General features: G+C 62.9%; 2 protein-coding genes across 5 annotated transcripts in view; one reads left to right on the top strand and one right to left on the bottom strand.

Moving 5' to 3' along the window:
- On the bottom strand, positions 1–9,768 carry CRAT (carnitine O-acetyltransferase). Of its 2 annotated transcripts, none has more exons than XM_058672778.1 (14): positions 8,285–8,352; positions 7,376–7,639; positions 4,978–5,096; positions 4,414–4,467; positions 3,947–4,112; positions 3,542–3,716; positions 3,103–3,281; positions 2,449–2,549; positions 1,957–2,076; positions 1,707–1,829; positions 1,477–1,612; positions 1,317–1,379; positions 596–733; positions 1–276 (listed from the first exon to the last, which is right to left on the bottom strand). In XM_058672778.1, the coding sequence occupies exons 1-14, from the start codon at positions 8,309–8,311 to the stop codon at positions 61–63; spliced, it is 1,881 nt and encodes a 626-aa protein (XP_058528761.1). In that variant the 5' UTR covers positions 8,312–8,352; the 3' UTR covers positions 1–60. The 2 variants fall into 2 exon arrangements, with proteins under 2 accessions (XP_058528761.1, XP_004593553.1); XM_004593496.2 differs by lacking the exon at positions 8,285–8,352 and adding an exon at positions 9,634–9,768 and having other exon boundaries at positions 16–276.
- PTPA (protein phosphatase 2 phosphatase activator) overlaps positions 9,626–12,282 on the top strand; it is a 24,258-nt gene continuing 21,601 nt past the window's right edge. Inside the window, exons 1-2 of one of the 3 annotated variants that reach the window (XM_058672780.1) lie at positions 9,626–9,740; positions 10,585–10,738. In XM_058672780.1, the coding sequence (XP_058528763.1) occupies positions 10,708–10,738 (31 nt within the window). In that variant the 5' untranslated portion in view covers positions 9,626–9,740; positions 10,585–10,707. Of the gene's footprint in view, positions 9,741–10,351; positions 10,370–10,440; positions 10,739–12,282 lie in introns of those variants that run through there. The other 2 variants (XM_058672781.1, XM_004593495.4) reach the window with 2 other exon arrangements.

Genomic DNA, 12,282 nt, shown 5'->3' with positions numbered 1-12,282 from the left:
CCCTGGCTTGGTCAGGCCTGGTGAGGGGTGTGGGGGGCAGCCTGAGCAGGGGTGCAGAGCTCAGAGCTTGGCACGGGGGTGCTGTTGTAGCAGTGCCCGCATGTCCAGCAGCGCTTTCTCCAGGTAGTGCGCCATGCGAGCCGCGTTGGTCTCCGCACAGCTGTTGTAGGCCGACACGGAGAAGTTGATGTGGGTCTCCATGGGGTTGTAGCAGACCCCATAGCCATCTGGGACTACTGGCCCAAAGAACATGATACAGTCCGTCTTGGCAGGCACCTGGGGACAGCAGCATCAAAGCTTGTGCCCAGCACCCCTGGCCCCCAGTGCCCACTGCCAGCTTTCTCTGTCCCTCTGCAGCGGAAGTCTCGCTCCCTGACTGCTCTGAGGTCACCTTCTCTGAGGAGCTTCCAAGACATGACCCAGGGGACCTTGCCTATGAGCCACTGGGGACAGGGGACCCTGGCCTGTCCTTTTCTGTTTCCCAGCACCACCTGGCACAGTTCAGCATTCCAACCGAAGCTGACTGTCGCACCACTGAGGGAGGGGGACAGGAGGGTGCAGATGTCTCTGCACGCAGCTCCCTGGCAGTGCCTACCTGGCTGGTGGAGAGATTGAAGTGCATGGCAATGGCGTAGGAGGTGTCCATGAAGACGTCAGGCATGCTCACCAGGTCCTCGATGGCCTGTAGCTTCAGGCCCAGCAGGTGCCGGTCGAAGGCCTCCCCGCGGATGGCCTGTGTGGAGGGGTGAACTGGCAGGAGCAGGAGCTAGAGCCCTAGGCCTAACTTGTCGCATGGTTCGGGGGCAGCACTGCCCTTCCCAGTCACATGTCCCTGGAAACCACAGACCCTGGACAGCAGGAAGGGGAGCCGAAGGTCCAGGGAGGCGAGACGCCTTCCTGGCTGTGGGATTTGGCAGGTCCCTTGGCTGCTGGAGGTGGTGGCGGTGGGGAGACAGAAACAGATGGGGTCTGTAAGTAATGTGCACAGGGCCCCTGGCTCCGATGGGCACCTGGGACGGCTGGCAGGGAGGGGTCCCTGGAGCTGCTGGTGGCCGGAAGCCAGCCTTCTGCAGGCATGTACACACCCTTGGCATCAGGCTGACCCAGGACCCAGGGCCGGAGCAGTCAGTGGGCCCAACCTGGGTTTCTCCTGACTGAAATGGGAGTATCCAAACAATAAATATGGAAAAAATTTGAAAAAAATGCAATAAGCAGGGAGGTGCTCGACTGCTCGGCAGGGAGGGTGGCTGGTCTAGCAAAATTACCATCTGCTGTAGGAAAGAGAACTGACCGGCGGGCGGGGGGAGGGCACTCACACGGTCCGCGTAGGCTCGGTGTGCCTGGATGGCTTTCCGCAGCAGCTCCACCTTCTGGTGCTCCTGGGGACAGCAGGGTGACAGGAAGTTGGAGCCCTCCCCAAGGGCGTGGCATGTCAGAAGTGCCCCATGCGCTCCTGCTCAGTCACAGGCCTCTCACCGTCTCGCTGGGGTCATCCATGGCCTTGACAAAGGCCAGTGAGTCCATGGAGGCCGAGCGGATGGTGTCGGTGCGGCCCAGATGGAACATGCGCAGGGAGGCGCTCTCGTAGGTGGCGCACACCTGCTTGTACATCCTAGGGGTCAGGGAGCCAGGGCTGAGTGTGGCCCTGCTGGGTGCCACTCCCCCTCAGGCCCTGCCTCCCTGCCTGGCACAGGAGGGCAGCGTACCGGAAGTAGGCCAGCTGCAGCGCCATCTGCACAAAGCCGTCAGGGCTCAGCTTCTGTGACTTGGGGAAGTCCTTCCCAAAGTGGTGGAACACCATGACGGTGATGTCCAGGTCCTGGATCATGCTGGGGTGGCAGGGAGAGAGGAGTGGGCGCGGTGCAGGTGCCAGCAACCCAAGGGAGGCCCACAGCGGTGTGTCAGCTCAGTGGCCTCTGGGGAGTGGGGACAGGAGGGTGGCCAGGGCCTTCTCACATGCTCAGGTTCTGTTTAGCCTTCTCGATGTCACTCTTGATCTCAGGGGTAATGTTGAACCGGAGCTTCTTGGGCATAGGCAGGGGAACCATGGGTGACCGTACCAGCTCTGGCTTCTTCCTGCAGGGGACAGAGGTGTCCCAAGCTTAGGTTGGGTCCCTCCTGGAGGTGGGGATGGGGGGTGAGGGTGCTGCTCCCTGCAGTGGGTGAGGGCCCAGGGAGACTGAAAACAGCTTTCCCTCCAGCACTCAGCTGGCACCATGTAGGAGGCCTGCAGAAGGCAGGGCACCACCCGGGTCTTCAGGGCAGCTGGTCGGGACTCAGCATTTGAACCCAAAGTCTCCCGGGCGCTAAAACCCCTGCCTTCTGCGGGCTTCCTCAGAAGAAAGATTCCCCAGGCCAAAATCCAGTGGCAGCATTTTCTCCCACAAGCCAGGGGTATCACCTGGGAGACACCTGTCGCCTGGGGTGGGGGAGGGCACCCCCACTCACGTGAAGTCCATGACATAGTCCACGAGGGTGACGATGGGGGGCCCCTCCGCGGCTGCGTGCTCATACACAAGCCCACAGGAGCCGTCCTCTGCCACAATGAACTACGGGAGCGTGGGGGGAACCCCATTAGCCCCAGGTCAGAGAGCGGGGGACTGGGGAGGGTGGTGGCTCCTGTCTCAGCCACACTCTGGTTGGGGACCTATGGAAGGGTCTCCCTGAAGCCGTCTCAGGAGTTTGCTGAGTTAGCTGTAACCCTAACTCCGACACCTCCCACCATAGCAGCTGTTCTAAGTATGCGCTGCTTTGCTGAGCCTTCAAGCCACCGTACTGGAGGACCCACCACCACCCCCTTGCACAGGTGCAGGGAGGCAAAAATTGCCAGCAACTGCGCAGCCCTGCCTGAGGCTGGGTCCCAGGTCAGCTCTGATGGCCAGAAGCGCGTGCGCGTGCGTGTGCGTGTGCGTGTGTGTGTGTGTGTGTGTGTGAGTCAGGGTACCAGCAGCTCCTGGGCCTTGGAGCAGGCTGGGAAATGATGGGGTGTCTGCCCGGTGATTACGGCCGCGTCCAGCATGCTGGCCGCTGCACGCTGCACGCCTGCTTTACAAGCGGCAGGGAGACCTGAGGATGCGGGGGCGGGGCAGGAGGCAGGCTCACCTGCAGAGTCTTGTCGAACCAGCGGTTGCCGCTGTTGAGCTTGCTGCCGCCCCCGTGCAGCATCTGCCCGGCCACATGGTTGCGGTAGACGTCCTCTGAGACCCTGGGCACCGCGGCGTCCAGGCACACAGTGAAGATGCTGTTCTGGATGGAGCGCACGGACTCCCGGTTCACCTTGTCTGGGGTGGGGGGGTGAGGTGGGGCTGAGTCTTGGGGGTGGGGGGACCTGGAGGGAGTTCTCCCCTGGGAAGGGCAGCTCCCCACCCAGGGGCGTTGCATGTGTGGAAAGCGAAGCCCAGGGCCGCCCCGGGGGGCTGCAGATGATTCCCCCTGGCCAACAGAGGACTTGGCTGCTTGGGGTCCCATGGTGGGGGGAGTGGAGGCAGGGCAGGCTTCTGAGACAGAGGACCTGTCTTCCCGCAGCCCCGGCTGCCAGCACCTTTGATGAGGGTGTTGTAGGCCTTGGCCCAAGAGTTGCGGTGGTTGGAGGTAAGGATGCCCACGGGCTCCTTGTTGGTCTGCAGGGAGGAGTTCCAGATCTTCTCCAGCTGCACGAACAGCTGATCTGAGGTGAGGGGCGTGCCGTCGCTGTGGTAGACGTCCAGCTCAAAGAACTGCCAGGCACAGGTGGGGGAGGGGCGGGCTTGATGCAGGCGTCCGGCCTGAGCAGCCACCCCATAACCCAGGACCCACTTTCTGCACTTGTCTGGGCCAGTTCCCCCCTCTACCCTCCAGACGGCTACCTAGGACATGGAAATGGGCGGAGGCTCCCTCAGCGGCACGGCCACCCTGCGGGGTGGGAGTTTGCAGCCCTGCAGCCCCACAGCCCCCGCAGCACGCCCACCTGGTAGTTGTGCACCACCGTGATGTGCATGGGTGGCCTCTTGGTCTTGAGGAGGTTGATGACTGAGTCCTGCTTGGGGCCCGGCACCCGGCATGAGGACAGGATCTGGTAGTACTGGTTCATGCATAGCGGCTTGCCCCCAAGGTACTCCACGGGCAGGGTCTCGCTGCAGGGCAGAGGGCCGGGGGTTCACAGAGGGGCTTGGGGGGGGTTAAGTAGCATGAGCTCCCCATGCCTTGCTGCTTCTGGGCCACTTGGGAACTCCCTCCCTTCCCCTCTGGGGGTGGGGGAGCAGCGAGCAGTGGCAGTGAGGCATCCATGAGGTTGCTGAGTTCAGGAGGGACAATGCCAGCCAGGAAGAGGAGGCCATGGCCAGCAGGGCTCCTGGCAGGAAATGAAAGTGACTGAGCCTGCCCTGGTCAGCAGAGTCTGTGGGAGGAGGCCTGGGTGGGGGCGGGGCTGCTCACTTGTCAATCATGGCCTTGAAATCCAGTACACCCTCAATGAGCTTGGCAGCGAACCTGGAGAGATGGATTAGGGATTAGAAGCTGTGTGAACATATGAGGCAGGCTCAAGGACAAGGCACACCTGCTGGGCCTGGGGCAAGGCAGGGACCGCCTAGGCGCCCTCTGGGCTCAAACCATAGCTTGAACCACGAGGCTGCCAGCAGGGCTGGGGTGTAGGGTGGAGGTGTCTCAGTTCAGGGGGCAGCCTCACTGTGGCTCATGGGGTCTGCTCCATGAGGGTCCCTCCCCCAATTTCTGGGCCTCCCCTCTGCTGTTCTGGCTGACTGACACCCTCCCTCCGTGCTGCCCTGGCCCTTTAAGACAAGCAGGTGTCAGCGCGAGAGGCTGCTCCTTGGGCCGGAGATCCCTTCTCTTCCCCTGGTATTTTTATCTCCCAGGGTGGTTGAGGCTGCCGAATGTGGAAAAGGGGACTATGTATAAAGGTCGTGTTCATGGCCAGCCGAATGGAGCAGAGGGAAGGAGGCAGAGCCTGGGTAGGGACTCATGGAGCCCCGCGCCACTCACCGCAGCTGGCCCTGTAGGTCCACGAAGTCCTGTTTAGGTAACATCACGCCCGGGCTGGAGTAGACGACCACAGGCTGGCGGTACTGCAAGTAGGCCGTCTTGAGCCACCACTCGGATAGCTGTGAGGACCAGAGCCTGTCAGCACCCTGCCGAGTCCTCAAGTCCTCCAGCGTGGGCTGTGCTACACCGATGTTTGCAGCCACCAAGCCCGCTCTATCCCCAACTCCTTGGCCCCCCGGCCCGAGCTGCTGGAGGCAGAGAACACACAGCCCAAAAGAAGATTCCAGAGAAAAGCCTGGTAGAAAACCTGGGGTGGGGGGCAGGGAGGAGTGGGGGAGGTGAGCCTGTGCCTGGCATGTGTTCCTGCAAGAACTGGGACGGCACTGAGAGGGACGTGTGCCTGGAGACAGGTACGAGGGCAAGAAATCTACCGCCAAGCCCAGTGAATGTGGTTCTGGCCTTGTCCCCATGAGCAGGCAGGGAAGCTGGTGGCATGGTGGCCGTGGAACCCCAGTCCTTCCCCGTCAGGCCCAGTGGACACCTGCTTGGATCAAGGTCACCCTGAGGGCAAGCTCACTGCCAGGCTAGTTCCCTGCTCATGCCAGAGGCAGGCAGGGTATTTCTTCAGGGGACTGGACTCCGTGTTCAGTAGCTCCGACCTGGGGCCGTGCACACTCCCAGGGGGCCAGGCAGCCCAAGCCTGCTAGGCTGACACCCCTCCCTGGCATAGACGGCCCCCCCCCGCCTCCTGTGTCCCCTCACATCCTCCTGAGCCTGGAGGAGGCCTGTGCTGCCCGTAGTAATCTCTCACCCATGGAAGTCAGCAGCACGATGTACCTTCTCCCTGTGCCTCCCCTACAGGCGCCAGGGTCTGGTGGCACCTGGCCACTCGCCCTGGGCCCTTGGCAAGGGCTAAGAGACAAGCAGCTGAGACCAGGTTGTGTAGCAGGTGACTCGGGTCTGTTGACTCATGGTCTGAGCACTGGGCCTCCTGCAGTGCCGCTGCGTTCTCAACCTGCCTCTCAGGCCCTCAGTTTACCTACTGGGAGATGGGGGAAGGGCAGACAAGTGCCCCCCCACCTCAGATTCACAGCCAAGGGACCTGCACTCCACTAAGGCATCTCCAAGGCTCTCCCTGGAGCTCCAAAGGCCAGTGGGGAGCCTGTGGATATGGGAGGTCCCCCCACTTCCCCAAAGAGGGTGAGAGCTGCTCAGAGCTTGTGAGTGGAGCCAGGAGACTTAACACCTCCATTCAGAAGCTCTCGGGTGAAGGAGCCCCACAAAGAACAAAGATGGGGACCTCCAGAATCTGCATTGGCCTGTGTCTCAGGGCCCATGAGTGGCAGTGCCTCCCACCTGTCATGGGCAACCCCGCCAGCCCAAGCCCTAGGGTCACAGCTGCACCTGTAACACTCCAGGGCCCCTTCCCACCTCCCAGCACTTCAGAGAGCCACTGCCAGCCCAGCAAGCTAGCTTCACGCTTGGCACCCATCCCCTGCAGCTGTTTCAGACCAGGACGTGCGACCCCCCTCCTGCCCTGGGCCCGCTGTCACCACTGGCGTTGCCTATGAAATAATCTTCCACCTAGTGACTTCCCCACTCCCTGCTGGTGCCAGGCCCCGGCTGCCAGCGCCAGCCTCCCCATCCCCTCTAGCTGCCCCCACCTTCCTCCATGCCAGCAGCCCAGGCCAGCTGCTGTCTTATCTTGGTGTGAAGGTGTCAAACACATGGGTTACAGTAGCAGTCAGGAATGTCATTTGGTGTGGCCTTGCCAAGGCAGCCCCTGCAGGTGGGATCAAAGTCAGTCTGTAGCTGCTTTTTAAGTTGATGCTTTTGTAGGGCCTGCACCTGGGTGATGTTATAAGCACTCAGAACAGCCTTGGCATCCACACACAAGCCTCCCCATTGCTGCTGGGACACGAAAGCACCCATTTTGCAATGTGAGTCACAGACTGGAAGGAAGCAGGACACCCAGTCACCACGCTTGACCTAAAGCCACCCCTCCAAGCTCACGTGCAGGTTCTTGCTAGCTGTCCCTGCACTTGTACTGCACCCTAGTCTCTGTCCCATGTTAGTGCAGGCCAGTGCCACCTCTGCCCCCTCCTCGTTGGCCTCCTGCGCACCATAAGCAGCTTCTGCCTCTTAGCCCACCAGCCACTCACACACCACTGCCTGGTATGACCTCACCCGCCAACTCACTCCCTGCTCGAAACCCTTCTCCCTCTTTCCGGCGACACGTGCCCCCAGGGGCTGGTAGATCGGGTCCTTCTTGCCTACCCTGAACCCTACTGAGTGCCACGCAGGGTAAGTGCCGAAGAAATGGGTGCAACAAGAAAACTGAGTGTCCCAGCAGTTGGTACCAGAAAATGCCCCTCCCTGTCCTGGCCCCCATACTCACCCAGTTCTCCATTTTCCTGGCCCTGCGTTCCAGGCCCTTCTGCAGGCGCTCACCCACGCCCCCTGAGGTCTGGAACTCTTCCACCAGCTGCTTGGTCTGGACCCACTCCTCCTCGCTCACAATAGGCTGCAGTGCCTTGAGGTAGTGGTCCAGAGACTGCTGGAGTGGGGGCACGGGCAGTCGTGGCAGTGCATCCTGGTGTGCCTTGAAGCGGCCGGAAACCTTCATCAAAGAGGAGGGCTTTAGGAGGCCCAGGGGCTTCACCTGCAGGCAACACAACACCTTGTTCATTCTCTCCACAGTTCTGGGAGCCAGAGAGCCGCAGGTCTTATGTACCCATCCCCGGGGTAGAGACGGCCTCCTGCGGGAGGTGCCTGCCCAGGCTTCTCAGCGCTGGAGCCTGAGGTGGCCCCGCCCTCCAGGGGCCCGGCTGTTCAGGTAGGGATGGGGTGGTGGGGAGAGCATAGGGTGTGGCCATCGATATGAGCAGGGTTAGAGGAGCCAGGTCGGGGTGCGTGCACCTGTCGAGGTGGCGGAGGGGTGTGTCCCTCCCACCTGTGTGGGTGCCCGGCCCCACTTTTCACCGGCAGTGAGGTGACTGTGCCCAGGCCTCCACCTCCTCGTCGCCTAAAAACCTTTCCAGGTTGAGAAATCAAGGGAAGGAGAGAAAATCGGGGAGTCAGCCTGTGACCCCACCTCTGGGCAGGGCTAAGGCCTTGGGGCTTTCTCTTGGTTGTGGGGTGAGGCTGGGAGGGCGTGGGGGTGGAGCGGAGGCGCTGCGGCCAGAGACGGTGAGGGGGACTGAGAGGGAATAGGGGAGGCTGGAGGTGACAGGAGGCGAGGATGACGGGAAGGCTCCAGGGTGTTGGCAGAGTGGGCAGGAAAGCAGCAAGAAGCTCCGTTCCGTACCTTCCCGTTCTGCTGCCCGTCCTCCATGGCAGCCCCAAGGTTCTGAGCCCTGTCTGCCTGTCTCAGCTGCGTCTCTAACTGTGCTACGGAGCCGGCGAGCAGAACAAGAGGCAATCCCTTGCCTGGGCTGCAACAGGACGACAAGATTCAGGCGGGGACTGGGGGCTACGCTCCACCCTCCCCAGCTTCCAGGAGCAGAGGAACAGAGGTGCAGGCAGGGGACTGGCGGTGGGTTCCCCAGTCGGAGGAAACCTGGACACACTTCCCCACGTGGGCGCAGCACCAAGAAGGCAGGCCAAGAGGTATTAAAAATTCCACCTGCCCAAATTGGCGGAGATCTTTCTGATGTGGGAAAGCTTGGCTGGAGGGCAGAGAGTGGTTGGCTGCTGAGGTTACAAACGCAGTCCTGGAATCGGGCTTGATGTGGGGAGCAGGCACCTGCAAAGGCCGCCAGTGGACAGCGGTCGCCCGTGCCCTGCCCACCCCGTGGTCCCCCCACAGGATGCCACCCCGCTCCCCAAGCCTCATTCTTCTCAGCTGTGCCTCCGAGAGCTGGGGCCAAGGGTGGAGGACTTGAGGTTTCAACCAGAAGCCAGAGTTCAGAGGGTGGAGGACTGGGCTGATCTGGTTGGCGGTAGTAGGGGGCTATCTGGCCATTGGGTCAGTTTGGTGGTCCTGGAGGACTTAGAAGCTGTCTGTGGGAGGGAAGGGACAAGGCTTTCGGCCAGCGGGAGCAAAGAGGTGGGGCGGCCCCAGGTGTTGGGACACCTGTGAGATGCACCTGCAGCTTGCTGAGCCAGCCAGGCACCAGCAGGGCTGTGCCTGGGTCACAGGAACTGAACCTGAACAGGATAGCTGCCCGCGAAGGGACTGGGGCTGCCACCTGCTGCCTCCAGCCACTCCCGAGCACTGTCCCCACGTGACACGGGTCCCCCTGGCCACTCACGCATCCTCGGGAAGGGAGAAGGGGCCAACTGACAAACCCAAAGAGGCTGAGCAACTGGAGAGGGTGCAGCCCGCCGGCCGCGGCCGCCAGGGGTGTGACTCAAAATAACCGGGGACGCTCCGGGTCACAGTGCCCGCCTCGGTGGAGGGGCGTGGGCGTGCTAGGGGGTGCCCACTAAAGCTCACGTCCCCGCTGTCTTTTCCGGGTCGTTGGAACTGCGCGTCCCCAGGACGCGAGTTCGATATGGGACCCCTGACCTTGCGCCCCAGGCGGGGGGAAGCCATTCGCCAACCCCACCCCGGTCACAGGTCGCCCGCGCCGCTGCCAGGCCCGAGCCCCAGCGGGGCAGCCCGCCCGCCCGACCGCCCAAGGGCCCTGCAGGCCGGGCTCCGGCCGTACTCACCATGGTCCTGGCGGCAAAGGCTAACATCTTTGCAGTCGGTCCGCCTGCAGAGCCGCAGGCCGCTCCGCCCCCTGAACTGGGCAAAGTCCGCGTGGCCGCTGTGGCCGGTGGGTTCCCCCGCTAGAGTCACAGGTCCAAGGTCGCCGAGTCACCGCCACCAACCGGTAGAGGCGGCCCCGCGCCCACCTACCGGGCCGGTCGGGCGGCGGGCGCACCGCCCGGGGTGGAGGACACCGGGGCGGGGCCTCGGCCGCGCAGCCCTGGGGCGGCTAGCCCGGAGCCCGGGGCGGGGCCGCGGCGGGTAGGGAGGGGCCAACAGCTCGCTCGGGGCGGGGCCGCGGCGTGCGGGGGCGGGGCCATGGCGGGTGGGGCGTGCTCACCGACAGGTCCAGGGCGGGACCATGACGAATGGGGCCGGTCAAGCAGCGGTTTCGGGGCGGGGCCAGGCGGGAGGGCGGGGTCGGAACCAGAGCTGTCAGCGAGCGGCTGTGCGACCGAGTGGGGCGCAGGGGTGCAGGGGCCGCAGGACTAGGCGTTAGAGGGAGGTCCTTGGAAGCGGTGATGTGCTTCTTCCTAGTTAAGTGGTAGGAAGTCAAGCGATGACGGGAATGTATGCTTAATCATTTTATGGCTAAGATGACAAGGCAGGACTGACTTGTAGAAATACGGCTACTGCCCCTACAAACACTCCCCCCCCCACACGCACAGACACACACAGACTTGACGCCCCTCTCAGGTATGGCCGCCGGGCGGGTATGGCCGGTGCGGTCGTGAAGCGGGCCGGCTGTTGGTGCGCATGCTCCCCGGGCGCCCCGCACCGACATGGCGGCCGCCGCGAGTCGGCGCGCCGGGCGCAAGCCGGCCGTTGGTGGGCATGCTCCCTGAGCGCCCGGCGCCGGCATGGCGGCAGTGTGGCTGGGGTGACTTTAACTCGCGATTTTTCGGTTATAGACGGCCGGCGCTCACTTCTCTTGAGAAAGCTGGGAGCCCGTGGCAGAATCGGGGAGAAGAGGAGTGGGTGCGGGGTGAACGCTTGGAGGGGGACTGCGGGCGACCGGGCCGGCTCCGAGGAAGATGGCTGAGGGCGAGCGGCAGCCGCCGCCAGGTAAAGGAGGGCCGGCGGGGCCAGGCCGGGCTGCGGGGAGGGATGACGGGATGGGGACGCCGGAGGCTCGGGGTCCGGAGATGGAACCAGTCGGGGGGCGGCGGTTGAAAGGGGATGGACTCGTGAGGAGAGCAAACTTGGAAGGGCCTTAAGGCGGAGCTGGCAGGAGGACGCCGGGCCTCAGAGGGGTGGTGGGTGGGGTGCGACAAGCGGGGTTCGGGGAGCCCCGAGGGGTACCTTCTCCGCACCTGGGGCCTGCCGTGCCCCCCTTTTCCCTGGCCTGGCAGAAAAGTTACCCGAAGTGCCCGGTGGCTGCCTCCCTTAGAGCCGCTCAGGGGTACGGGGCCAGTGGCGCCCGCCTCGCCCCAGTGCTCGCCCCCGCGCCCCCGCATTAGGGGCCTCCCCCCCATGTCAGAGGTGGAGAATTTATGAAGAGAAACTTGTCGCTGTCCAAACCACTAATTTAGAAAGATTTGGTTGGGCAAGATGAGAGAGTACCCCTGTTATATAGGCATCATTGCCGAAACTCGTTATTGACACTGGGGCCTCTTTTAGGGGTTCCTCTCAGGAGCCGGGGTGCAGGAGAGGGAGGCGAAGGCTGTCTGCTGGCGTCTGGAGCCCAGTACTAGCTGGCCATGGAGGACCAGCTGCAGACACGGCCCGGAAACGGAGGTGGGCTGGCGGAAAGCTACTGTCCGACTCCCCAGTTTTGAAAACCAGGAAGGGGCATCTCTTTGCTTATCCCCTTCCCCGCCAAAAAATAGATGCAGGAACAGCTGGGTCGGCTCTGTGTTGAGCCCCCCGGGGCAGGTGCCCCAGGAAGTTCTGGTGGTGCTTTGGGAGAGCCGAGGGAGGGGCAGGCAGCACTCAGAGGGACAGCAGCCCGTTTCTGAAGGAGTAGGGGTAGCAGGGAGGCAGGGCCTGCAGGGGGGGCCTTGCATGCCACAAGAACTTTCTGGAACAAGACTCCCTGCACCAGGGAAAGTTTGGGCTTTTGGGGTTATGTGGACCTGACTGCCTGGCAAGTCATACCCTGTGAGCCTCAGTGGCAGGGTGGGGCTAGCCTGCTTCACAAAAGGCACGTCATGGACTAGGAGACCTCTGTGGGGGCTTGGGGGTCCACTGGCGCGTGACAGCTTTATCAGGGAGATACTGTGGGGCGGGGGGTGGGCCGAGGTGGCTTTGGCCTGTGGTTGAGGCGCGGCTGCTTGTCTTGGGCACCTGTGTGTGCTTCGTGTGATGGCGTCCCTCCAGCCAACGGGCCAGCTGTGGTGGGCAGGGGGCCATTCCTGCCCTGGCCAGAGGCCTGTGTTCCCAAATATCATTTAAAGTTGATTGGGATGTGGGGGACATTTTCCCATACACAGCCAGGTGGTCCGGTGCCAGCTGGCCCCCTAGGCCTTTATAGTTAGCATCTTACCTGAAGTAGCAATTTACTAACAGGGGCCTTAGTGCTGGGCTCTGGGAGCCAGGCTGGCCAGGTCGGGGGGGCCCGTTGTGACTGCATGAGGCACAGGCACACCTGGCTCTTGTCCCAGACTCTG

Source organism: Ochotona princeps, chromosome 14, assembly GCF_030435755.1.
Source record: "Ochotona princeps isolate mOchPri1 chromosome 14, mOchPri1.hap1, whole genome shotgun sequence".
In the NCBI taxonomy this organism is placed as follows: Eukaryota; Metazoa; Chordata; class Mammalia; order Lagomorpha; family Ochotonidae; genus Ochotona; species Ochotona princeps.
The sequence above is the reverse complement of the archived record's forward strand: the minus strand, read 5'-3'. Positions and strand labels throughout refer to the sequence as shown.